This window comes from Talpa occidentalis, unplaced genomic scaffold (genome assembly GCF_014898055.3).
Source record: "Talpa occidentalis isolate TD23 unplaced genomic scaffold, MPIMG_talOcc4v2.1 talOcc4.10, whole genome shotgun sequence".
Taxonomy (NCBI): Eukaryota; Metazoa; Chordata; class Mammalia; order Eulipotyphla; family Talpidae; genus Talpa; species Talpa occidentalis.
In genome coordinates, this window is record NW_023600993.1 from 7,865,146 (window position 1) to 7,892,295 (window position 27,150).

Below are 27,150 nucleotides of genomic sequence, written 5' to 3' on the forward strand. Positions count from 1 at the left end.
CCTGGGGGCGGAGCCCGGGCGCCCGCAACTTCCCGCCTCCAGGTGCGTCACTCGCTACGGAGTTTCGTCGGGACAACATGGGTCGCAGGCGTGCGGCCGACAAGAAGTCGCGGGGAAGCGAGCCTCGCGGCCAGAAGGCTAAGGGGGAGAACTTGACCCTGCGCGAGGAAACGGAGGCGGGTGAGAGCGAGGCCGAGCGGGGTGTAGGGGGCGATGCTGCAGGAGGGCAGGAGGCAGGCCTGGGTGCGGGAGGCTGCACCTCCTGGAGAGGGGAGGCGGAAGCCGCCGCGAGCCCTTCTGCGCGACTAGACGACATTACGGTAGCCGAGGGAGGCAGGCTGCTGTGCTGCTGCCCCGGTCCTCCACGAAGCCCCTGTGCCTTTGTCCTCCATACGAGATGTGATGCGCTCTGAGCGGTTCCCCTGGAGTTCACCTGGCCACGGACTTCCCTGCGTAGCCTCTTTCTGCACCCTGTTATCTATCTACAGGATAAAGTCCAGCCGCCTGGCAGATGTTCAGGGTTGAATGGGGAAAGACTTTGCAGATTATTTTGTGTCCTGCGAAGACGGATCAGGACACACGAGTGCTGTATGTAGTGTGCTAACTGCCAGGATATCTTCAGCTCTGTCTCGCCCCAGAATTCCAGATTTGGATCCATCCTGAATTCTCCACGTGGATAATGAATAGCCTTATTATATGTAAACCTGTCCCATTGAGTTTTTGTCATCTCAATAAATGATCCCTTCTCCCACCTGTTCAAGCAAACCCAACCTTTTCCTCTCCCTCATTCAGTGAGACCGCAAATTCAACATCAGAGCTTTATTTCCAATGTCTCCACTGCTCTTAATCTCCACAGGCCGTGATCCCTGACCAAGTCACCATTACTTTTCAGTTGTGCGGCTGGTCTCTCTACAGCCTTTTATCCCCCTGCAGCAGTACTCCACCAAGTGATCTTAAAAAAAAAAAAAACAACCAGATCATGTCATGCTCTTACTTCAAACCCTCTGTGGCCTCCCATTGCTCTGAGCATAAAATCCAGATTCCTCCCCATGGGCTATAAGGTACTCCCTACGCGATTTAGCTGCTGCTACCTTCCCTGTTGGGGCCCAACATTCTGATGCCAGATGCCATCCTTACTGACCTTTCTTTCCCTCAAATATACCCTGTTATTTCTCACCTAAAGCCTTTGCCTTTGACATTCCTCTGCCTAGATTGTTCTCCCATGACTCGCTCTGGCTGGCTTCTATTCCTTCAGGTCTGGTCTCAGACACTCCTTGAGCATCCTCTATAAGGTGGTCTTCCCTGGTACTGTACCACATAGGCCCCCGTAGCCTCTGTCATGATCTTGTTAATTTGCTTCCTTTTTAAACACTCATCAGAGTTAAGCTTTCTGAAAGCATTGCTGTTTCCTATCTTGTCCTCTACATATACAAATAACCCAGTGCATCTTAAAATAATTGCATACCTCATGCTATAGAAGGGACTTCTGGGGTTCCTGAAATAACTAGGGGATAGATTCAACTGGCTTACGAGCAATTCCCGTGACTCCTGCATGTTAGCAATTTATCATCCATTAGAAAAATAGGCAGTAGTAGAAATTTCTACACATGGAGGGTGATTTGCCTCAATTCTGTGTGTGCCATTTTATTCATTTACTCACTAACGTTTTTTGAGTATGTGCTGTCCACCAGCTAGCTGACATGGGAGGTAGACATTGCTGGAGCACTTTCAACCATAGTAGTGGTCACATGCCATTTACAAAAAACAGCCAAGGCAGGTGTGATGTTATGGGAGAAGGTACAACTTTTTGTGGTTTCTGAAAGAATAAACAAGCTTGACTGGAGAGATTGGGAAGTGCTCTCTGGAGTATGTGATCTGTGACCTGTAAGGTGGGTGATATTTCAGCAGGAGTCTCTGAAAGAAGGATGGTATTCTGAATATGTGGCATTTCAAAAATGTTTTAGTCTGATGGGAATGCCTCGCACTGGGTACCATTCCTCCTTGCAAAACTCTTCTGCTGGGCATGGGTTGATAAAGCTCCAGTGCTTAGTAGTGGTATGCACTGTGGACAGATAATTTAGCCTTTCTGAATCCTGTCTGTGAAATGTGGTACTACCTTCAGGGTGATTATGAGCTTTCTCTGAGAGCATGTAAGGCTCCTGACATGGTCCATGTTAGGTTGGACTAGCTCCCATCACTTCAGCCTGCATGTAGGTTAGAATGCACCCAAGCTTTACTCAGACTCTGCTAGTCAGAGGAACTAGCTCTAAGTTCCCAATGCAGCTTTTGGGAAGACATCTAATCTTTGCCGTAGTTGGGGGGAGGAACAACTTTATTGTGGTTTGGACTGTGGGTGACACTAATTTGGTGGCTAGTCAGTGTGATTTTTAATAGTACAATAGTGCCTCAGTGCATGCAAATGAAGGTGACACAGATAGGGTCAACAGGTAGGGACAAAGAATACAATCTTCCACATTGTTTCCTTGTTTCTGCTAGGGCTCCTCTTGTTCTTTATGTTTCTTCTCTATGTTTATGCCTTCATTGATATAATTCATTAATGCCTTCAGGAAATATTTAGCACCTAGTATTTCCAGGCACTGTTCTAGGCACTAGCATTGTAGTGAACAAGATAGGCAAGGTCCCTGTTCTCATGGTACTTTTAATCTTTGGGGAGTAGTAAGTAGAACAGACAATAAATAACAAGTCAAACAATCAATTCATAAGGTGATAAGAACCATGAATAAAGTTAAACAGTTTGCTGTATTAAACTGACACGGGGTAAAGAAGAGCAGCTAAGTCAGAATCAGAAGTCAGGGATGGCCTCTGTGAGGAGGTGACATTTTGAGCTAATTACTTAAAGGAGCCACTCATAGGAAGTCCTGGGAGAGGGAAGTGTAAAGACTCTTAGGAGAGAGCAAGGTTGACCAGTTGGTTGGACTCAGTAAGGGGCCGATGGTGAGAGAGATGGGCAGGGCCCTAGGCTTGGAGATGCAGAGGGGTTTGGTTTTCCCCACATGCTAGGGGATGCCCTGGAAGGTTTAAGCAGGTGTTCTCATTAACTCTCATTAGACCACTTGCTCTGTGAAAGTAGCCATGTTGCGCTCTCCATCTTAGCTCTAGATCTGGGAGAGTCTTGGAAAATAGCATCTAGAGTCTCTGGGGCCAAAAAGACACAGAAAAAAAATTAAAAAAAAAAAGTTCTGCCATCCAGAAGTAACCACCACTAAATAATGAATTTGTAAAATAGAAAAGTATACTCCCTTGCCATGTTATTTAAATTTACTTATTGATACTACTGTTGAAAGACCATACTTTTTGGTACCCCAATTTAACTAAAACCAGCTTATGCATACTTTATATTTCCCTTTAACAAAAATCAACCACAGTTATCTTAAGCAAATAAAGAGATTTTTGAATTCCAACCCTGAGTTTGCTGAGATTGTTGGTGTATGAGCACCATTAAGTCAGACTGTAAAGGTTTCATTAAGTTTGTCTTTTGAGAAGTTTGGTTTTGAAAGATGATAGACACATGGATTGTAGATGTAAAGTTGTGGTAAAACTCATGATATATTTATGAAGTTGAAACATTTCACTTAATAGGAGTGGATTGTCCCTGAAATAGTGTTGGCAGGCTATAAAGACCAAGGTGTTAATGAATGGATTGATGTATTTTCCTTGCTGGATATTAGCTGAAACTTAAGATTTGGAAGTTAAAGTTTGAGTCATGTGACCTCTCTGTAGTCTTAGGAGTAGAATGAAATGCTTATAAAGGAAGTTGGTTTTTATTGTATAAACCTGGAGGTAGGAAGAGGCTGAAAGCTGATTGTTGGCCTAATAGGGGGTAGTGAGCTAGTGATGGAGACTTGGTTTGAAAGGAGTTTCTAGAAGACTTCATGACACTGCCCATTAAACCACAACGCCTCTCTCCACTTTTCCTCATGTCTCTTACCTCATGTTCCATGTGGTCATCTAGATGTTTTTGAAGATGAGAAACCCTCAAAGAAGACCATTCTCTCAAAAGTCTCAGGAAGAAAGAGGAAGAGAGGCTGCAATGATCCTGGAGGCCCAGCAGATAATCCAGCAAAAAAGAAAGTGGCCAAGGTGCCCAAGGTGATAAAGGACGTAAAGTCTGAAAATCCCAAGGTGATAAAGGACGAAGCCCTCAGTCATGGGGAGGATTTCAGGTGAGATGACTAAAAAGCATTTGACCAGGTCTCGACCTTGGAGAAGTGTAGAAAATTAAACCTGCTCTATTTGCTTGTCTCTTTTAAAGGTGGGATCATTAGTCTCCTGGATAGATCTCAGACCACTTGTGAAGAATCTTTTTATTTATTTATTTATTTCTACAAGCACTGGGTACAGTCAGAAGCACGGGAGGGTGAGAGAATTCACCAGCACCAGAGCGGGGAGGAGAGCAGGCAGAAGGATCGAAGTACACTGCTGAGGGGAGCAGCGGGCAGCAGGAGAGGCCTGCGTGCCATGTGAGACCCTCCTCCAGTGGAGCAGCCGGGGATCGAACCGGAGCTGCAGAGGCCGCGGGCAGCTCCGCAGCTCAGCGCTCAACCGTTGTGCCACCGGGGAGGCCCCCACTTGTGAAGACTATTAAGGATTATAATTTACCTCCCAAACTTCACATGAGGACAGTATCAGCTTGCAGAAAGTGGTTTACTTATAGATGTGCAGCTAGATAGTGGTAAAAACCAGCATAAGACCTCTGTCTTCTGACTCTACTCCACAAAGATACTAATGATACAAAATATTTACCTGCCATTTCAGCTTTACCTCCTGCTGTCCTGCTCTGATACCTGCTACTCCTGTCCAGCTGGGCTTCTCATTGCTCAGTGAATACAGGCTCATGCTTTGCTACCTTTCAGTTGTGCTGATATTCTTCCTGCATTTTTCCACCTTGAAGATGTAGAACAGAAGCCATCTGCTCTGCAATCTTCATTGATTCTTCCCTCTTTGCTCCTAAGATTTCTTGCTCATATTTTAACTTCTCAAATTTTAGTCAAAACTTGTCTGTTTGTTTTGATGCCTTATAACCCCTGCTTGCTATCCTGCAAGCTCTCAGAGGGTTGGAGCCACCCTGATTCATTTTTTTATATGCCCTGTGGGATCAAGGGCAGGCCCTTCTATTTGGCAGAAGCTGAATAAGTATTTCTGCAGTGGATGAGCAGCCCTATTGTATGTGAACAATGAATGCAAGCTTAGTGAACACTTGATTCTCTGCCTCCTAGGAAAATTGGGGGAGGGGAGGTAGAGGAAGAACAGAGGCAGCAGGCAGTAGTTTCTTCTTTGTTTCTTATTCTTAGAGTTGGCCTCTCTGCAGCCTCCAGTCCTATATAGAAGCCTCCAGGAGAGGGCAGCAGGGCAGAGGAGCAGGAAAGCTTACAGATTATTGGCCTAGTTCCACTTCTTCTCAGACTTCTCCTAAAAATGCCTCTGAGCTTGCCACTTCCCAGATACCTCTCCCACCAGTTAAGTTGTCTCCAGAGATAGCCACACAGACTAAGGTGCTACCAAAGAAGGCCCTGGCCCCTTGCCCTCCGTTGAGAGTTGACTGTGATCAAACCCATTGCACACGGACATTTCCACTAGGTTTATTCCAAGGGGAATTGTTTCCATGGTGTTGAGGAATGTGGTAGGCCAAAAAGAGAGGATCTGTGTTATTAGAGCTGAAGACTGAGCATGAGTTATTTTAACTAAAGGTCTGTGCTATAAAATCTTAGGTAACATCCTTACTTGATACCAAGTGTCAAACCTTATAAAAGGGGACCAGGAAAAAGAATAACTATAAGAAAGTAAAAATCAAAATCAACAAACAACTATGAACCAGAGACACTCTATGGGGGGTGGGGGGCAAGGAGGGGAGGGATTGGGGTCATAATAAGGGGGTCACAGTTGTATAGGGAATATAAAAAAAAAAACCTTATAAAAGTTAAAAGTAATTCATACTTTGTATATTTACTTGCAGAAATACATTGACTCTTGAGCCAGTGTTTAGCTAGTTACTTATCTGTGTAACTGTTTAACTAACTAGAGGTCTGTATTTCTGTTGTTATTTACATACTCCTGTGTCCTGTTGTGTCCCTCCTTATCCTGTTGACTTATTCTGTTGACTTCAGTTTCCTTACATTCTGCTTCTTAAAAGTGGGGAGAATTCTGTGTTGACTCATGGAGAGTCAGCAAATTGAATCCCTCCTCTTGTCTTGGGGATCCAACTGCTCACATATGCACACAGATGTTACAGCTTTTACTTCTGGAGTTCACTTTGTCGTTGTGGTTTCTCCTAACTCTTCTTACCATCTCTGGGCACAGCTCTGGCTTCCTTCATGAAGCTCCAGGTTATAGATCAGTGGTTTCTTTCTGTTTCAACAGCACCTCTAGAATTAGATGGGTGGTCAGAGCATTTGATACGCTGGTGGAAGAAATGAGGCCAGAGCTCACTTTTAAATCTCCTTTAAATGATTGCAACAGATTTTTAATAAATGGTAGTCCTTAACATTCCTTTTAACCTAAATGTAACACTAGAATATCTGAGCCCCCTTCATCTTCTCTCCTGTGGTCTTTACACAGGGACACAGCAGGTGCCCACAGGCAGGCACACCATCCCAAGAGAGAGGCTCCCGTGGACAAGGGCAGCCACAAAGGAGATGATGACGACGATGAGGACAGTGAAGATGATTGGGAAGAGGTAGAAGGTAGAACATCTTTTTTTATTTTCGGAACTGTTTGAGCCTATTTTTCTGTTGAGAGTCTGTGTAGAGTCCTTTGATCTATTTTATTCCTGTTTGTTTTTTTTTTTTTGAGCACCTTCACTGAATTTCTCTGTCCACGCATCCACAACCTCTTTTTTTTAAAAAAAAGATTTATTTTTATTTATTTATTTATACAAGCACTGGGTACAGTCAGAAGCGCGGGAGGGTGAGAGAATTCACCAGAGCCAGAGCAGGGAGCAGAGCAGGCAGAAGGACCGAAGCACACTGCTGAGGGGAGCAGCGGGCGGCAGGAGAGGTCTGCGTGCCATATGGGACCCGAACTGGTGCTGCAGAGGCTGTGGGCAGCTTTGCAACCCGGAGCTCAACCGCTGCGCCACCGGGGAGGCCCTCCTGTTTGTTTTTTTAAACTACTAAGACCAAAAAGGTTTGCAGCAGGGAGTTGCTTTAGATACAAGGAAAACTGCTTTGTAACATTCACGACCGGGTCACCAAATCAGATTGCATTTTCTTTTCCTTGGGCGGCTGAGAGGAGCAGAAGGAAATAGGGCAGGGGTATCTTCTAGTAGGAAGAGCTGAGCTTTGAAAGTAGTCAGTGCCATCTTTGCCACTTACATAGCTATATGAGCAAGAGTGCCATCTGAGCTGAGTTTTTTCACTGGAAACATTCAGTGAGCATCCAGTGGTTACTATGATAGTGCTGCCGGGCTCCAGAGTGTTTGCAAACGCGCTGGGCCTGGAGTGTCATTCTCATGATAAATAGCAGCTAATGTTACCATTCCTGGTTCTTTCTGCCTTGCAGGACTTTTTACCAGGTGTTTATTTTGAAAATGAGCAAATCTATGAAATAATTGAAAATACAGTACATCAGCAGGCATATCTCAGGTACACTGTGGGTTTTATGTTCCCACCCATGGCAGTTTTGGGTTTCATAGTACATAAAAAAGTTGTGCTTACACTGTACTGTAATGCATTAACTTGTGTCTTAAAAGACAACTTATGTACTTTATTTGAAAACTGCTGCTAAGAAATGCTGACCATTATCTGAGCCTTCACTGAGCCATAATCTTCTTTTGCTGGTGGAGGGCTGTGCCCTCGTCGGTGGCTGCTGACTGCTCAGCCCGCTAAAGGTCCAGTGGCTGTGGCATCTCTCAGAAGGCAGCAGGGAGTTCACTGTAGCGAACTTCCTTTTGTAAGATTTCTCTGTGGCGTGTCAGTCATGTACTGTTTGAGGGTTAGGGTTACCTAACCCTAAAATACTCAGTAGATCTTTCAAAATTGTAGTTAGTCACCTTAAATCCTGCTGCTGCTTTATTAACTAAGTTGATATAATTTTCTAAATCCTTTGCTGTCATTTTAGCAGTGTTTCCAGGATCTTCACCAGGAGTAGATTCCATCCCTAGAAACTACTTTATTTGTTCATCTGTAAGAAGCAACTCCTCCTCACCTGTTAAAGTTTTATCATGAGATTCAGTCACATTTTCAGGCTCTAATTCTAATTCTAGGTCTTTTGCTATTTCGAGTAAATAGGCAGTTAATTCCTCCACTGAAGTCTTGAACCCCTTAAAGTCATCTCTGGGGCTTGGTGTCAACTTCTTCCAAACTCCTGCTATTGTTGCTATTTTGACCTCTTCCTGTGAATCATGAATGTTCTCAGTGGCATCCAGAATGGTGAACCCTTCCAGATGATTTGCATTTGACTTTGTCCAGATCTATCAGGGGAATCACAATCTGTGGAAGTGATAGCCTTTAGAAATATTAAGACTTGAAAGTTGAAAAGGCTCCTTCGCCCGTGGGCTGCAGACAGGATGTTGTGTTCCCAGGCATGAAAACAATGTTTACCTCCTCCTCTCTCTCCATCTGAGCTCTTGGGTGACCAGGTGCATTTCAAGGAGCAATAATATTTTCAGCCTTTTGTGGGGGGCTTGAAATATTTAGTAAGCCATATGTTGTCACCCAGGCTTTGTTGTTCCATTTATAGAGCACAGGCAGAGTAGACTTGGCATCATTCTTAAGGGCCCTAGGATTTTTAGAATGGTAACTGCGCATTGGCTTTCACGTAAAGTTGCCAGTTGCATTAGCTATGAGGATAAGAGAGTCAGCCTGTTCTTTGAAGCTTTGAAGCTAGGTGTAGGTCTAACTTAGCTTCCAATGTGCCTACCTTGCCATGCTTCATCCTCCCTAGCATTGATTTAAAGTGAGAGCAATGCGACTCTTCCTGTCACTCGAGCACTTAGAGACCCCTGTAGAGCCAATGATTGACTGAATTTCAGAGTTTTTGTGTCCCAAGGAATAGGGAGACCAAGGAGAGGGAGGGAGACAGGTAACAGCCAGTCTGTGGAGCAGTCAGAACGCATGCATTTACCACGTAAGTGGGCACAGGTCCTGGGGCTGGAGGCAATCACAACAGTAACATCAAGGATCGCTGATTGCAGGGCCTCACAACAGAAACAGCAGTGATGGAAAAGCTCGGAAATGGCCAGAGCCACCGGAATGTGAGACAGGGACATGAAGTGAGCACACACTGCTGGAAAATGGTGGGTAGGGTCGCTGAATGCAGCATTGCCACCAACTTCTTGTTTGTAAGAAACTCACCTGGAAAGTGCAGTGAAGCAGAGTGCCCTGGCATGAGGGGCTCTGTCCCGCTGCGTTAGTTCGCTGTTCTCCTTGTGCCATGTTGGGTCTTTCTTTCCATAGATATGCTCTGTGGGACCATTTGAAAACATATCTCCTAACTCTTCACTTCTGAGAACTTCTGTATTTTCTAAGAGTAAGATATTCTCTTACATGGTGAAATATCATTTTCATGCTTAAGAAAGTGAAAAATCCCTAATCATCATAAAAACATTCTTTATAGTTGTTTGTTTGTTCGTTTCCAATCCAGGATCTAATCATGGACTAAGCCTTGTGTCAGTTTATTTTCTTTATTCTCTTTGAACCTAGACCAGCCCTCCCCACGCACCACTTTTTTTTTTTTTTTCTTCATTGTTCTGCCTTTATTTGAAGAGCCTTGCCTCTTGTTCTGTAGACCGTCTCATGTTCTGGTCTTGTCTGACACATAGTGGTGGTAGACTTGCTTCAGTATCCCTGTATTTCTTGTAAACTGTGAATTAAGTCCAAAGAGTTAAAATTGAATTTAGGTTGAAAAACGTCTTTGACAGGAGTGCTTCCTAGTGGCGCTCTGTGCTTCACATCGGGCTGGGTGTCCTCCCGGTGACGCTGCAGTTCCCACATGTAAGCTGGACCAGCCAGAGCGTGCCAAGGTTAAGATGCCTTTTCCCTTTTTATATCGACCCTGGCATGGCACTCTGATTCTCTGTGAGGGATCTTTTTTCCCCTTAATGATTCTAGCATGCCCTGCTGACCTGACTGAATCAAAGATGATTATGTGAGCATTGCAAAGTGGTAATATTCTGATTCTGTTGTTTTATCTGCATTTATTGGCTGACTTTTATCTGTTAAGAAATCTCCCAGGGCCTCCCTGGTGGCGGTGGCGCAGCAGTTGAGCGCTGGGTTGAGAAGCTGCCTGCAGCCTCTGCAGTGCCGGTTCGATCCCCGGCTGCTCCCCGGCCACCGGAGGAGGGTCCCACATGGCACGCAGACCTCTCCTGCCGCCCGCTGCTTCCCTCAGCAGTGTGCTTCGGTCCTTCTGCCTGCTCTGCTCCCCGCTCTGGCTCTGGTGAATTCTCTCACCCTCCCGCGCTTCTGACTGTACCCAGTGCTTGTATAAATAAATAAAAATAAATCTTTAAAAAAAAAAAAAAGCTCCCATTTACGAAATGTGTTTCATTTAGTCATTTATTTAATTATCACTGTGGACTTTGGGTGTTTTTTTTGTTCAAATATGTTATCAGTTGTATTTTTGATCCTTAGATTGTCCCAGACCTGGCTGACAGAGTCCTTTTTACTAGTTACCCTACTGTGGCCTCATTTGTAGCTGAGAACAAGGTGTTTCCAGTCTCACCCTGTACATTCTTTGCTCCAGGTCTGGAATACACCTTTATTCTCCAGGAATCTGCTTCATTTGAGTAGGGGCTGACATATAGGAACCAAGAGCGTGGCAGCAGGTGTGTTCTTGCCACTGGGATGTCTTTGCTTCTAGGCCTGGGCTGCTTCAAAGGGACCTAGGCTAGTGACATTGATAGTTAGATCCAGTTCAGCTAACTCTGTTCATTTTAACTCGTGTTTACAAGCCATGCAGCAGATAAAGAGATGAAAAAGGTGCATTTTTGTCAATGGCCAGGTTTATATTTGAGACTGAAAGACACTTGAATCATGACTCCATACAGAGCAAATGGCACTAAGCATTACAGTTAATACAGAGAATGGGAAATTGTTCTATTTTGGCTTTTCTTTTTTATTAAGAGAATAAGTTTCTATTAAAATGTACCCATGAGTCTCAGCAACTGGCTAGCAGGGTGTCATAGCCAATTCAATTCACTGTCTTTGCCTTTGTTGCCTCCTTCACTGGGTAAAGGTTAAATAAGAGAAATAAATGAAAGATACTCAGCACAGTGGCTGAGGGCTTTAGGTGCTCAAGGAATGGAGGGGTGGCGGTCTCTGTGAGTTGTCTCCCAGGCAGCCACACCTCACTGTCTCCTTCTCAGCACCACCTTGATTTTGTTCAGTACAATAGCTGTAATAATAATAATAGCAACTATTATTACTGTAACTATTATTGATTTAAAAAATTATTCTTGCTAGAGCTTAGTGAGCCTGTACCAGGAGATGTGGGAGAAAATGCAACCTTCTCTAAATCTGCTCTGCCTGTGAAGCCCGTGGAGATCGAGATCGAAACCCCGGAGCAGGCAAAGGCAAGAGAAAGAAGGTAAGTTTAGGCAATTGTTCTTAGAGTCCTGTCACACATAGTCAGCAACAGCTGCTACTTGATGAAAACATGTGAGAAACGCACAGGAGTCCAGGGCTGAGCATGCGGTTGTTCAGGAGCCTTTGGCGAGAGATCCCTGCTCACTGCTCAGACTTGGAAGACATACCTTTATGTCCTGGCTGGGGCGGGGGTGAGGAGAGGGAACTACTGTGTACTGAGCACCGGCTACATGCCCAGGACTCTCCAGCTTGCCCATTATCTTAGTCCTTAGGACAGTGTATCAATGAGGAGCTCAGGCTCAGAGAGGTTAAGTAACATTTAGGTCTCACTCGGCCAGTGAGTGGATGAGCCAAGATCTAAATCCCCGTCAGGTTACCTGAGCACTCATAGTTTTTCCACCACATCATGCAGCAGGACTAGAGGCATCCATGCTAGGGAGACCCCATTCCATCCCAGTGTCCCCAATCCTTCTGCAACCTCTTGGGAAGGTGGGGCACAATTCCTGACATAGGTTGCTTAGTTAATTCTACTCTGTGAAGGGCATATTATTAGGCATGAGGAGGGGATAGTAGGAGTCATGCAAGAAGTGTCCAGTGTTCCTGAAGATCACAGAACACAGACAGGAAGGGGATTTATACCAGAACAGCATCATACAAATGAGGTGCATTAATTTAACATAAAGGTAGGGGTGGCCAAAGAGAGATCAGTTGGGCAGTCAGGAAAGACTCACTGCAGGAGGGGAGCTTTGAGGTGTGTTTGAGGTGTGATTTGGTGCAGTTGGAAGGTGGGCAGTCTGGCTGGAGAATGTCCTGAGCTAAGGTTTGCAGGTGAGAAGGAGCAGGAAATGACTGGCATGTAGATTTGCTTGCAGAGCACAGGCTTATGTAGGAAAACAAGGAGCGGGATTCACTGACATTCTGAGTAGCAGGAATGTACCAGGGAAATGAATTGCATCTGGTTTCAATGTCCCCTTCATTCTTGGTTTTTTCAATCTGCATTGTAGTGAAAAGATAAAAATGGAGTTTGAGACATATCTTCGGAGGATGATGAAACGTTACAATAAAGAAGTCCATGAGAACACACACAAGGTAAGGATGGGAAAGGCAGGGCAGGGCGGCTTGCTTTGCGTCTGCACAGGCGGTGTGGAGGAAGATGCAAGTCCTTCGTCTCATCCAGGTCTAATTTCTGACTCAATCGCCATGTGACCTTGGCACATTTCTTACTCTCTCTGAGCCCTGGTTTCCTCATCTTTGAAGTGGGGGTGGTGTGTGAACACAGTGTCTGCCTGGGAAGGTGGTCATGAGGATGAAGCAAATGCTGTATGTGAAGCAGGTAGCATGGTGCCTGTAAGATGCAAGGGGCTGACTGATAGGCAGCCTCCACCCATCCCTTCTTCCAGTTTGGTAACATGTTAGTCCTTTATCTTAGTCCTTAGGACAGTGTATCAATGAGGAGCTCATGCTCAGAGAGGTTAAGTAACATTTTAGGTCTCACTCAGCCAGTAAGTGGATGAGCCAAGATCTAAATCGCTGTCAGGTTACCTGAGCATGGGTGGTTTTTCCACCACATCATGTAGCAGGACTAGAGGCTGAGGCCATTCTGGTCTCAGCGAACCTCCTGGCTTTTGACTTCAGCTGGTGGTTACTGAACAGGTGTTATAAACCTAGCAGGTTGCTCACATTGTGACCATAGAGACTTGTATAAAGCTTATCTCCTTCTACTACAGGGTTTCTGATCTCACAGATGGAACCGGAAAGATCTTAAGACAGCTATTCAGGATTGAGAAAACGAAGGAGATGTGTGTGGGTCAGAGCTGCTGAGGAAGGCTCTTCAGGATAAAGGGCAACATGGAGCGGACGGGAGAGGACAGGAGGCCAGCAGACTACTCTGGTCGAATTGTGGAGGGGCAGGGTGGGGTGCCAGCTTGCGTGCATCTGTGGTGGATGTGGGCAAGATGAAGGGCACACTCTGATTTTCCGCTGATGGACAGCTGGCAGCCAGCGAGGGTAGCGAGGGGGTGGACAGAAGAGATACTGTGTGCAGCAGAAGCAGGGCGGTGGTGAGACCACGTGCGAGATCGCTGTGCTCCTTTCCTCTCTTGATTGGAAATAGAGGTGAAAGAAAGTGAAAAATGAACAGGACGCCAGGATTTGAAACTTGTAGGAGGGGAGAAGGGTGGAGCCACTGACCGAAATGGGGAGTGTGGAAGTGGGGAGGAAGGAAGGGAGGTTTGGAAGGGGAAGGGGTGCAAAGCTATGTGAGAGCGGGGAAGATGGTTTCACTGTCATTTCTGCAGGCTGAAGGGCGGGGCTGGAGGGCTTTGAGGGCCTGCTGTGGAGAGGTGGGCATCACACACAGAAGTGGAGGGATCAGAGCTCTACAGTCACTAGTGCTTAGATTTTCTCTTCTGCTCTGCAGGGCAAGCCCTCTTAATAAAAAGTTTGTATTTTGAAGCTTTGAGATTTCATTATTTCTTGAGGGTTGAATATCGGCAAAGAAAAGGGTATGAAAGCCTTAGGAAATGGCATTAGTATTTTTCCTTTCTTAAATTTAGAAATGACAATACTTACTTCCTGCCCACAGAATAACTTGTAATTTGGCTGCAAAAGTCTGGACCTCTGTCTATGCCTCCCCATTTCTGTCTCCCCAGGTTCACCTTCTGTGTCTATTAGCTAATGGCTTCTACCGAAATAGCGTCTGCATGCAGCCAGATCTGCTGGCCATCGGCCTCTCCATCATCCCTACTCGCTTTACCAAAGTGCCTCCTCAGGATGTGGATATCTGCTACCTGTCGGACCTGGTGAAATGGTAGGGCCTGGGCCTGTCTTGCAGCTCCTCACAGGAGGACTGGTGTGTCTTGTGGGTGGGTGCAGGCTCCTCCACAAGACCTGGCCCCGTGTACCAGGCAGAGGCAGGGGCAGGGTCCGAGACAGAGCAGGCCAGGCCTGATCCCCTCCCTAGAAGAGCTCCCGGCTGGTCAGGGGACAGACATCCCCAAGGAGTTAGAGTGGTGTGACGAGTGCTCTGGGATAATGTGCTGGGAACTCAGGACTAATCTCAGCTAGAGGGTCTGGGAAGACTCCCCAGGGAGTGAAGTCGAGTTGGTCTTCAGTGCTGAGTAGGCATTAGCTAGAGAGAGCAGGCAGACTTGAGCAGAGATAGGTGAGGCTCACCCACAACTTCCTCCTGAGATGTCCCCTTCTGATTTTCTTGTCTGTAAAAGGACAGAGTTCCCCTTTGAGCCTTGACCTCTGACCCAGGAAGTGCCTGTCTCTGTCTAGGTTCATTGGAACGTTTACAGTTAATGCAGAGCTTTCCACCAGTGAGCAAGATCACCTGCAGACTACCTTGGAAAGGAGGTTTGCTATCTACTCTGCGCAAAATGATGAAGAATTGGTCCATGTGAGTGACTCCTCCTTCCTGGCAGCACTATTTAATTATCACACTATTAGCTAATGATGATGGCAGTCATAGGCCAGACACCATTTAGGCATTTCACATGTTTCCTTATTCAGTCCTTATTAAAAAGGGGGGAAAAAAATAGGCACCGTAGCTGGGAAAGGCTTGATGACTGTCTTAAGGACTGGAGAAATTCCCTTCCTTTTTTTTAAAAAAAAGATTTATTTATTTATTTATACAAGCACTGGGTACAGTCAGAAGCACAGGAGGGTGAGAGAATTCTCCAGAGCCAGAGCGGGGAGCAGAACAGGCAGAAGGATCAAAGTACACTGCTGAGGGGAGCAGTGGGCACGCAGGAGAGGTCTGCGCGCCATGTGGGACCCTCGCCTGGGGCGGGGGATCGAACTGGCGCTGCAGAGGCTTCAGGCAGCTTCGCAGCCCAGCGCTCAACTGCTGAGCCACCAGGGGAGGCCCTGGAGAAGTTCCCTTCTTTTTCTCGTTTTTTGAGTGATTTTGTCATGGAAGTATGTTGAATTTCATCAGATATTTTTTCTGTGCCAATTGAAACAATCGTAATTTTTCTTTTTATTCTAGTTGATAACCGACTGGGTCATGGTATAGACCCTGTTGCTATGCTGTTGGTTTGCTAGTATTTTGTTGAGGGTTTTTTCATCTATGTTCCTAAGAGACGTTGGTTGCTCATTGTTGCTATTTTGGGGGTAAATTCCTTGAGGAGGCTCCCTTCCTTACAAGTCAATGGAATTTTTAGAACTCCAGCCTCCATTGGAAAGACTCAGGGGAAAATGGAATACAGGGATGGACTTCAGTAATCTGATGATTACCAATTGTAATTGGTAATTTGTATTTCCAACTCAAATAATGAGTTGGAAAGTGTTCCCTCTGCCTTCTGTTTTTTGGAAGAGCTTGAGAAGGATTAGTGCTAATTCTTATTTAAATGTTTGGTGGAATTCACCAGTGAAACCATTTAGTTCTGGACTTTGTTGGGAGGTTTTTGATTTTTGATGCAGTCTCGTTTTAGGTCTATTTAGATTTTCTACTTTTTCATGAGTCACTTTTGTCTATTTATATGTTTGGAGGATTTTTCTGTGTCATGCGGTGATCTAATTTGTTAGCTTAGAAGGCATGCAGTTTGTGACTTTAATCTTTTTTTCCTCTTTTTTTTTTTTTGGGTGGGACCCTCGCCGGAGGCTGGGGATCGAACTGGCACTACAGAGGCTGCAGGCAGCCTCACAACCCAGCGCTCAACCGCTGCGCCACCAGGGAAGGCCTTCTTTTTTTCCTCTTCACCATACATTAACAGGTGGTCGTGAAAGGCGGTGACCGGGAAAGGTGGTGACTGGGGATATTTGGGCAGCACTGGGCTGTGCCAGAGCACTGTCACACGCGTGATCTCAAGTGACCCTCTTTCTGGTTCTGTGAGGAAGATGAGGCCATGTTCTAGGGATCGTTGTAGATGAAGGAATCTAGGTTTAGAGAAGTCCCTCAGCCACTTGTTGACTGCCCAGTCACACAGAATCCAGACCTGGGCACCTGTGCCCACCCGGGTACCAGGAAACTGAAATCAATACTTACAGCTTGTGCCAGTTCATTCTTGTGCTCTGAACTGAGCTGGAGATATTATTTGGATTTCCCACAGTGCCCTGCTTCTGTTCCAGGATCCAGCCCAGATTATAGTGTTTGGTTGACCTGTCTCCTTAGTCTCTTCCAGTCTGTATCAGCTCTCAAGTCTTTCCAAGTTACCCTTTCTGACCTCGATCTTTAGGAGAGTACCTAGGAATTTTGCAGTGTCCCCCATTTTGGGTTTCTTTGATGTCTTCCATTCCCTCTGTTTTTAACTCCAAAAGAAACAAGATAAAAATAATTATTTTTCTGAAGTTAACATGGCTTTTCACAGAAAATCTGCCTTCCAGCTTCTGGTCTTCACCGCCGGCTTTCTTATAGGCATGACAGTAGTCAGAGGAGGCATCGGGGCTCTCAGATCTGTGTAGAAAGATCTTGTGTGAATGCATTCTCATTGTTGCTATTTTGGGGGTAAATTCCTTGAGGAGGCTCCCTTCCTTACAAGTCAATGGAATTTTTAGAACTCCAGCCTCCATTGGAAAGACTCAGGGGAAAATGGAATACAGGGATGGACTTCAGTAATCTGATGATAATATGATGTTTTCTACTTTTCCTTCCCAAAGTGATTTTTCATTTTATTATTTTAATCGCAATGTTGAGCACACAACAATTAGAAGATATGTAAGTTAGGGGGAAAAGCCTATCTGTAAACACGCACTACCCAGTATACAGATCCTTTTCCAAATAGATGTGTATATTTATATTTACGTACAGTTTTTTCTTATAAAAGTGAACATCACACTTTGAAAAAACTTCTCTTTTCCCCTGACATGGAGGTAGAAAGATGAATCTGTGCAGCAGCGTTTTCACCATGTCTAGGTTGCAGTTTCCTGTTAGACGCTTTGGTGTTTCTGACTTTCCTTGTTAGAAGAAAGCACCACAACCAACAACATTGAATTAGTTAAATCCTTAGTTCTTTTCTTAGGGTAAATATGTTCTTTCTCACTGTAGATATTTTTACTGATTCTCCGGGCCCTGCAGCTCCTGACCCGACTGGTATTATCTCTACAGCCAATTCCCCTGAAGTTGGCAGCGGCAAAGGTGAGGTCCTCCGTGTTCCAGAGGAAGGGGTGGTGGCCAGGTGGGAATGAGACAGCAGCCTTAGACACATCGGTTGCTGGACTGTCTGTGAGGGTGGTGTGTGGTGGGCCTGCCTGCATACACCTGTGGGGAGGGCGGGGCACAGGTGGGAACCTGGTAGCATGCTCTAGCTCTTGCCTCCTCATTGCTTTGGTTTCTATTCTGCTTCCTCACCAGCCCTTAGGGCGATGGCAGTTGACAGACTGATTCTGAGATCATCTAAGGAGGCCAGACTCTGCTCCTTGAACAGCTCACTCAGTTGGAGACCTGAGGGTCCAGAATTCAATAATCTATGTATTTTTAAAACTATAATTTTATTACGTTCCTACGCACTTGTCTGCAGATTGCATCATGTCCAAGATGGGTATTGTTATTGTTGAGGAAATGGCAACTTAGGGGTTACTTGGTTTGCCTGAATCACATGACAGATATGAGGCAGAATGGGAATTGGAACCAGGTTTATTGTTTCTGCACCCTTTTCCTACACTACACTTTAGGGTGAAAAGAATTATATTGTGGCCTCCTTTTGGGGGCTGTAGATCTTAGCAAACACTTTCTTAAAGGGTAAGAAGGATAGCCAACCCATCAGTGTCTGAGCTGGGGACGTCTGTACCTGGCTCTCTGCCCAGTGACTTAGCCCTGTTAAATTCCTGGAGCATTGGCCTATCCTTAGCAAACAAGTAAAAACAAACTTTCCTGTTCTGATTAAGGGAAAGAAACCATCTAAGGAGAAATCCACAGAGGGTGCTGGAAGTTCCTCAGAAACTTCTAACCCACTTCCAGAAAACCAGACCAAACCAAAGACCAGCATAGGAACCAGACGAGAGGGGCCTTCCTCTCAGGGCCCAAGTGCCAAAGGGAAGAGGAGCCGGGCAGCTGGGAAGAAACGGAGACAGCCCTCATCCAGTGAGGAGGAGGAGGAGGAGGGCGAGGTGGGGGAGTCTGAAGAAAACCCCAGACGCCTGCCTGTCCGGGAGCGGCGGGTGGCCCCCAAGGTGTCTTACAAGGAGGCAAGTGGGAGTGACGAGGCCGGCAATGACTCTGACTTCGAGCTTTCCAGCGGGGGCGCCCATCATCCATCTGACGAGGATTCTGAGCCTGGTACTGTGAGGCAGAGGGCCCCGGCCCTTCCGAGGAGAAAGGCCCGGTCTCAGAGTGATTCCAGGACCCCACGTGGAAGCCACCCTCAGCACCCAGGCTTTCCAGCAGCTTCTGCAAGCTCTTCGAGTAGTCAGAGTAAGAGAGGCAAGAAAATTTCCAGTGAAGGTGAGGAGGTAGGAGGTGGGCAAGCAGCTGGTGTAGACCAGTGGCTCGAGGTGTTCTGTGAGCAGGAGGAAAAGTGGATGTGTGTGGACTGTGTGCATGGGGTGGTGGGCCAGCCTCTGACCTGTTATAAATACGCCACCAAGCCCATGACCTACGTGGTGGGCATTGACAGTGAAGGCTGGGTCCGGGATGTCACCCAGAGGTACGACCCAGCTTGGATGACGGCGACCCGCAAGTGTCGGGTTGATTCTGCGTGGTGGTCTGAAACCTTGAGAGCATACCAGAGCCCGCTGGTGGACAGGGCAAAGAAAGAAGACCTGGAGGTAAGGCCTTGGCCGTCACAGACTCGGACCCAATCTCAGTCGGGTTATTGAATTTGCTCCCACTTTTCAGCACCTTATGTGTGCCCTGCCTGTGGTGGGTATTTTCAGGGTGGTGCTTAATGATTGCAACAACACTGTGAAGCTGGGGTAGGAGCTGAGAGACTAGCTGACTTGGTATCTGAACCCAGGTCTATCTGACTTTGAAGCCTGTCTTCTTTGAGTTATAGCACAGTTATAAATTTGGAGTCTTAAACCAATGTATACAAGTCACAGTAGCTGGTGAAAGAAGAAAGTCTCCTCCTCTGTATGATGGCCATAGCCCCCTGCCCCAGCTCCCAGCAGCATGCTCATATGAGCCCACAGACGTGCCTGCTGGACCAGAACACTCCTGAGGGGGCAGACGGGGCTTGGAATGAGGAGCTGTCTCCAGTCAGTGTGCAGGCAGGCCCACAGGGAAGCAGACTTCTGAGTAAAACCAAGCACAGCTGGGCACCTGGCCCTGTACCAACCACTGACCAGGAGGAGGCCTGAGCTGCCTGTGCCCTGCATTGTGTTGGGGGCACTGGCATTTTATACGGAGTATGCCCAGAGTTGCCGAAGCCCCTCAGTACAGGTTAAGTGTTTCTGAGAGCTGGGTGCATCTTCCCCATCCTGTGCTCCCTGTTCATTTTACCTAGAAAATACAGGTTACATGGTAGCTGTGCAGGTGGCCTTGTGCACGCACTGGTGAAAGTACTTACCTCAGAAGGTGACTGTGCGGCAGGGCCTCCTGCTCTGGGCTGCATGGCATGGCCGATCCTCACCTGCCTGTCCAGGGTTTTGAAGAGATGCTAAAGGAAAACTTAGGAGACCGTGCTGAATAGGAGTGACTCATTCACCGAGGGGTCACTGTCCCTGAAGCGGTGCCAAGAGGACGTGCGTCAGTTACGGTGCACTAAGGAAAGGTGCAGGGTGGGAAGAATCTGTTGTGGTGGCCCGCGAGAGCAGAGCCTGGTAAACCCACGCTCAGAGCAGTGTCATCCCTTTGGGACAGGGCTCCTGAGGGACACTAGGGGCTTCCTGGTCCCTCTAGTACAGCGGGCTCTGTTCTGGGAGGGGCTGGCTCAAGTGTCTCAGGGCTGGGCAGAGGTTGGGTGGAGGTGCCACGAGCCACAGAATTCCTTGATTCTTCATAGCTTTCGATTTCCGAAATCTTCCTGTGTGGCCCTAGCCAGAGCAGCGTGTCAGCTGCCTGTGCTCCTGCACCACTGCTCTGCCATCTGTCTTCAGAGCCAGTTGGGGTGAGGATTGCCCTCCCCAGACCTCACGTCTTCTGAACGCTATGCTGACTGTTGTCTCTTTGGCTTCTGCAGTTTCAGGCAAAGCACCTAGGCCAGCCTTTGCCCACTTCCATCGGCACATACAAGAACCACCCCCTGTATGCCCTGAAGAGGCATCTCCTGAAGTACGAGGCCATCTACCCTGAGACTGCTGCCATCCTCGGGTACTGCCGCGGAGAAGCGGTCTACTCCAGGTGCGTGAGGTAGCCCACTGGCTTCCTTCCCCCAAAGATAGGCAGTCCCAGTTAGCTCTTGCCTAACACAGTTAGGCTTTGCTCAGAAGTGGGGCTTTGCTTTGCTCAGAAGTGGGGCTTTGCTTTGCTCAGAAGTGGGGCTGCTCCAGGGCGTGAGGTGGAGCCTGGAAGGGAGTCACAGCTGCCCACTTCTCCTGCATGGTTGGGGGGCTCTTCTGGCCTGCAGTTCCTGTGCAGCCGACACTCCATCAGGCGGCTATGAACTGAGCTTGTCCTCTGTCTGCAGAGATTGTGTGCATACCCTGCATTCCCGGGACACGTGGCTGAAGCAGGCAAGAGTGGTGAGGCTGGGAGAAGTGCCTTACAAGGTACCTAGGGCTGGGGGGCCGGTCCTCTGAGCGTAGCAGGGCATCAGCTGAAGGCAGAGGAGTAGGGGCCAAGGGCTGCCAGTCACATGCCAGTATTGGATTCCAGAATGGCGCCCCTGTCCTAAGAGGGATTTGAGGAGAAATGCATTTAAACTAGCTCTGATTTTAATGAGAATTTGTAAAAGCAGCCCTCAGATTCCTGTTTGTGCTCCAAAACTCTGTAGACAGAACCATGTTAGTGAGCACTTTTGAGCTGGGCTTTGCTGATACGTCCACCAGTCATCACCACCCTCCCATGTGATTTCCACAAGTCTCAGCAACTTCGAGTTGGCATTAAAGACCAGAAAACAGGAGTTCAGTAAGGCAAAGTGATTTGTCAAAGGCCTTCCAGTGAGTGACACGGCAGCGGCTGGGCAGAACCCCAGACCCTGCCTCCCACAGGTGACTGCTCTCTCAAATGGTGCTGCTGAGGCGGTTGGCAACTGTGAGAAACATGAATCCTGTGCAGTGGGGGACGGTCACGGAGACACTGGCTTCTCTGTCCATCCCTGAGAGGAGCCCTCTGGGGTTGTGCCACCGGGGAGCTGGGCCGGGGTTGACACCAGAGGCCTGTCGAGTGTCACTAGGAGTGAGCACCCCTGCAGCTTGGACTTGAGGTCTCCCAGGGACCCCCACTCTCTCTTATGTTCCTTATCTGTTCTTTTTAGAATAGTGCTGTCTGATAGAAATGTAATGCCAGCCACACATTTAAATTTCTTAATATCCAATGAAAATCTTAAAGAAGCAGATGGAATTTCAACATAGCGAATGAAGTATACTGAAATACATCTAATTACATGTCATTTCAATATTTAATGTTTTAGAATAATAATGAGACATCTTACTTTTTTTCTTTGTTTCAATGAAGGCTTCATATTCTTGTGTGTTTGGCTTCACATTCTAGTGTGTATTTGACTTTCGATACATCTCAGTTCAAATTAGCCACATTTCAGGTGTGCTTTGGCCACATGAGCAGTGGCTGTCATGTTAACATCATTCTAGAATAATCCCACATCTGAAGTCCGTCCATTTTTGAGCCCCATTGTCCACCTTCATCTCTGCTTCATCATCTCTTGATGATTCCCTCCCTGGTGCCTGGGCCCTGCCTCTCCAGACCATATGTCAGTCGTGGGATCTTTAGGAACAGCTCCGTGTCCCTCCCTAACCACGGATCTTAAGTTACCTCACCTCTGAGGCCCAGTTTCCCTTTTGGTGATGGAAGCGTAGATGGTGGGACAGGGTCAGCCCAAGCACTTTGCCTCCAGCTGGCCAGCAGTGGAGCCTGTACTGCCTGGGGTGGGCACTTGGTAACTGTAAGTGGTGCCGGTGGCACTAGAGACACCAGGTGTATTAGCACCAGTCACCATGAAAGGGGATGAAAAGTCAGCCACTGGGTAGTGGGGCTGAACGAGGTAGTGGGTGTGGGGGCCTAGAACACAGGAAATGCTGGCCTGTGAAGAGCACCTGCTTCCTCCGGCCCAGATGGTGAAAGGCTATTCCAATCGGGCACGGAAGGCCCGACTCGCTGAGCCCGAGCTGCGGGACCAGAATGACCTGGGCCTGTTCGGCCAGTGGCAGACGGAGGAGTACCAGCCGCCCGTGGCTGTGGACGGCAAGGTGAGGATCCTTTTGGTGGGGTCAGGCAGCCTCTGTCTGCTGCAGTTGCCAGACCTGGTGTGTCTCCTCTGCAGGTCCCTCGGAATGAGTTTGGGAATGTGTACCTCTTCCTACCCAGCATGATGCCTGTTGGCTGCGTCCAACTAAGGCTGCCCAACCTGCACCGTGTGGCGCGCAAGCTGGACATCGACTGCGTCCAGGCCATCACTGGCTTTGATTTCCATGGAGGCTACTCCCACCCAGTGTGAGTAAGCACCACTCTGGGGAGGTTGCAGGGACAGGGTGGGAAGTTAATGGGGGGGGGGGGGGGGATAAAGCCTCAGGGCCCTATTTCCAAGGTTTTGGCTCGATTTCTCTTTTACTGTTAACACCTTTATACACTTGTTTGTACGTTTACTCTGGCTCTCATCTAGAGGCAGCAAAACCAATGAAAACGAGCCTTCTGACAGTGCTGGGTTAGAACACCATTCCTGGGGGTGGCCACAGGCAGCCTTAGTCCAGCTGCACAGCAGGGAAGGAGGGCTCTTGGGGAAGAAGGTGCAGTGCCAGTGTCCGCAGGCCTGCCTATGCCTGGGTGTCATCTGCTGGCAGCTGTGGCAGGGATTGTAGACCCAGGATCCTTCAGGGCCTGAGTGTTCACAGAGGCCCGCTGACCTCTGAGGGTGAGGCGTTGAGGCAGAGCAGGTAGCAGGCTCCAGGCAAACCCTCTGTTTTGTCCCCACAGAACTGACGGATACATAGTCTGTGAGGAATTCAAAGATGTGCTCCTGGCTGCCTGGGAAAATGAGCAGGCGCTTATTGAGAAGAAGGAAAAGGAGGTAAGCAGCCCTGCCGGGTGACCCTCCACAAGGCCTGAGCTGGGACAGCAGAAGGTAGAGTGGGGGGAGCAGGCACACACAGTGGGACCACCTTCCTCCTCAGGCCTCGCCTGCCGAGTGTAAGAGGAAAGGGTCCATGTGCGTCTAAGTGCCTTCCAGCCTCTGATCCTATAGAAGGTATGCTAGGGAGCCACAAAGCAGGGTCCTGCCTCCATCAGAACCCAGTGTCATTGCCACGTCAGGAATTGCTGCCCCGTGCCGACACCAGCCTCTGTTGAGGGAAGGCATGGGTCCAGTTCTGGCCAACTTACTCCAGAGTCAGTGTCAAGTAAAGGAGATCTGTTGGGTTGAGACGCTGTCTCTGAACCAAAGATATTTCGTGTACTCTGAGTTCATGGGTCCCGTCTGGACATTTCTCCGAAACCAGCGCTTCTTAAAACTTCAGTCTTCTCCATTTCTTTTTGCTGCAGAAAAGGGAGACACGGGCTTTGGGGAACTGGAAGCTACTGGTCAGAAGCCTGCTCATCAGGGAGAGGTTGAAACTGCGCTATGGGGCCAAGGTCAGTGGGGGCCCTTTGTACAGCTGAGCCCTGCTGGGCTGACACCTCTGACCAAGCCATAGGCCTCTGTTACATGGATGTCGCAATTGCCAGTGTCCAAGGCCCATGGCCTGTTCTTGGGAAGGTGTGCCTGAGTCAGCCTCAGATGGCTCTTCTGACCCAGCCCTGCCTCAGCATGCCCTTGTCAGCTCCTGTCTGCAGGGTGAGCCCCTCAGTAGGTCCCATCTGGTGTCAGACCCATACTCATATGGGAAGGCCTGGAACCAGTGTCCTGTTTGACTCATGCTCAGCCTTCTGATGAGGTGGCTATGGCCCTCCTTGGGCTGAATGCTCATCTCATCTACCTCTCATGACTCCTCCGAGGGCAGGCCAGGCTGTCCACTCACGTGCCACTCTGACCTGACACCCTCTGGGGGTCCCATCTGGAGGCAGAGAGGCCTCTACACAGTTCTGTAGTGTGTTCAGTGCTGGGTCGGGGACAGTGGAAGCGTGTTGTGGGAGAAGCTGTGACCATGCCTCTGTGGCCCCCTTCCCCAGCCCCCCACACTGCCTATTTGTCTGTGAAACTGTTTTTGTTCTCCTCCCTTAAACTCCCTTAGTGGCCCCTTCACAGTGTTATGTACTGACCGACTCCCACCTGTGCTTTTGCCCCCTGCGCCAAACCCTCACCATCCTCAGAGCACCTGGTACTGAGGGCTGGTATTCTGCACTTGGGCGTTGGACATATGCTCTCTTGCTCAGAATGAAGAAATGCAGAGACCCACTTTGGCCCTAGACTCGACTGCATGCTTCTCCAGGGCATTTCCTGTCTGGACCGCTTTGTGTCCCACACTGAGTGCTTGGCAAATTCTCTGGTGTCTGCTGGGAAGAGCCACCATTCTGAGGCAGGCTCAGACCAGGTGGCTCTTGCCGGTTCCAGGCAGAGCCTCATCCTTCCAGACACAGCTCTGAGAGGCCTTTGCTGGGAGCTTTACTGCCAGCGGCACTTCCTGGAGCCTGATCACTGACCCAAGTCTCCCCCTCTGACCTCCTCTCCAGAGTGAGGCCGCTGCTCCCCACACAGATGCAGGAGGTGGCCTCTCGTCTGACGAAGAGGAGGGAACTAGCTCTCAAGCGGAAGCTGCCAGAATCCTGGCTGCCTCCTGGCCTCAAAACCGAGAGGCTGAAGAAGAACAGAAGCCAAAGTGCCCTAAGAAGACCAAAAGGGGAAAGAAGGAGGCGGCTTCTCACCTGTTCCCATTTGAGAAGCTGTAATGTGAGTGGTTACCATGGTGCAGGCCTCATGCCTGTCCTGGGGTATGGCATCTCCCTCAGGAAGGCACAGAAGTGGCCTGCACTGCAGACAAGGACTAGGGGACAGAAGGGCCACATGGAAATGGCGCAGGCCTGCTCTGGCTCCAGTCCTTGTGGGATACAGCCGGGGTAGGGTTTCCTAAGCTCCTGACTACCTTATGCTTTCAGCTACAGAACATTCCCCAGAGACTCTCGTGTTATCCAGCCCCTTACCTCACATCTTTGGGAACAGGAGTCGGTTCTTTCATAGACACCACTGGGGAATCTTGGGGCATTTAGGGACACATCTGTCCATTCTTCAGGTAGATTATTCTTCTGTTGGGCATTTGTGCTCATCTCTCTGGCCAACTTGGGAGCCTCTCTGTAGGCCACACACTTTTCCCTCAATCAGGTTTTCTGTGCTACCTACTGCTGCCTCTTTGTAGAGTGGGAGAGCACGAGTGGGAAGTAAGGTTCACTCAGATCATGGTATTGTGGGGTGGGATCTACTTTTTGAACATTTCAGAAGATTAGAACAAGCTAAAATCAGAAAAGGGAAAATAGGAATTGAAAAAGAAATGTAACAGGATCAGTGTTCAATTAGATTTTGTTACTGGATTAATTTATAAAGCTCTATGCACTGTAGATAGTCAACAGAAATAACTTTTATAAGTTGAGAAAAATTAAAGCAATTGTCCAAAAAGCCTTGGCTCTGCATTTTCATTCAGATTTGGGATATCCTTGGATGACAGTGATTTGTGCATGTCAAGTCTGTGATAACTTCTGATTGTTCTTATGTAGGCTGGGAACTCAGCACACACGGAATTTCCTTCTGTGTTTAAGTGAGGAGATATTACTTAATTTGACAGGAGACATTAAAAACGTGAGCCAGTTTTAGCCAAGGGAAACAAAACACTTGGGCTGTGACTCACATAGCAAGAGTGGCCAGAAGGCCTTGTTGAGAAATAAATGGTGTCATGGGAATTGTGGCTGGGCACTTCCTGCCCTGGCCCGTACTCTCCTGCGGGTCAACCACTTGTTTTTTGGGAATGAGTCAAGACCATCACCCTGTCTCTGCAGAAGGAACTTGGTGTTCTGGCAGATTCAGCTTCTAGGAGGTATTTTGGAAATGAAATGAAGCACTGGGTTTCAGAAATAAAAGAGCAGGTTGGGGGATGTTATGACACTGCTTCAAACCTTGTATTTGTAACAAAAAGTATGCAAATTGCTAGCTGCAGAGTGGACAATTAGCAGCTCACCACCTTGGAGGCAAAGAGAATAAAAAATATTACTGTTCAGGCATTTCATGGTCTTTATCATTTAGTCCTCACCGCACCCCCGTGAGGCAGGAAGGCATTGTGCCCCATTTTACAGATGAGGAAACTGAGACTCAGTGATCACTGACTTGTCCAAGGTCACACAGCCAATCAGTGGCAGGCTTGGGGCTGGGGCTCTGGTCTGCTAACCCAAAGCCTAGGGTTCCCCCACCCCACCCTTCCTGGCACATGGTGAAGGTGGATGAAGTATGACTCATTCACTTTCAATAAGTCCAGAACAAACAGGTTTTGGTATGTAATCCATCTAAAGGCTAGGAATATTCACTTTAAATAAGCAACTCAGTTTTTAAAAATCTCACAGTTCTGGGCCTCCCCTGGTGGCGCAGCAGTTGAGCGCTGGGTTGTGAGGCTGCCTGCAGCCTCTGCAGCGCCA

At 48.0% G+C, this 27,150-nt stretch overlaps 1 protein-coding gene across 1 annotated transcript; it reads left to right on the forward strand.

Moving 5' to 3' along the window:
- Window positions 1–29: 29 nt before the first annotated feature.
- On the forward strand, window positions 30–26,843 carry XPC (XPC complex subunit, DNA damage recognition and repair factor). Its single transcript, XM_037523680.2, has 16 exons — window positions 30–180; window positions 3,974–4,184; window positions 6,577–6,701; window positions 11,421–11,544; window positions 12,548–12,632; window positions 14,195–14,352; window positions 14,826–14,946; window positions 17,536–17,625; window positions 18,375–19,253; window positions 20,606–20,766; window positions 21,053–21,134; window positions 22,656–22,790; window positions 22,865–23,034; window positions 23,515–23,608; window positions 24,079–24,168; window positions 25,207–26,843. The coding sequence occupies exons 1-16, from the start codon at window positions 78–80 to the stop codon at window positions 25,420–25,422; spliced, it is 2,844 nt and encodes a 947-aa protein (XP_037379577.1). The 5' UTR covers window positions 30–77; the 3' UTR covers window positions 25,423–26,843.
- The last annotated feature ends 307 nt before the right edge of the window (window positions 26,844–27,150 follow it).

Excerpts from the sequence above, each read along its gene's own strand:
- XPC (XM_037523680.2), top strand. The coding sequence starts at position 78 with ATGGGTCGCAGGCGTGCGGCCGACAAGAAGTCGCGGGGAAGCGAGCCT. Across the intron at positions 17,626-18,374 it reads TGAAGTTGGCAGCGGCAAAG|GGAAAGAAACCATCTAAGGA; the intron begins GTGAGGTCCTCC and ends GTTCTGATTAAG. Across the intron at positions 23,035-23,514 it reads GGAGGCTACTCCCACCCAGT|AACTGACGGATACATAGTCT; the intron begins GTGAGTAAGCAC and ends TTGTCCCCACAG.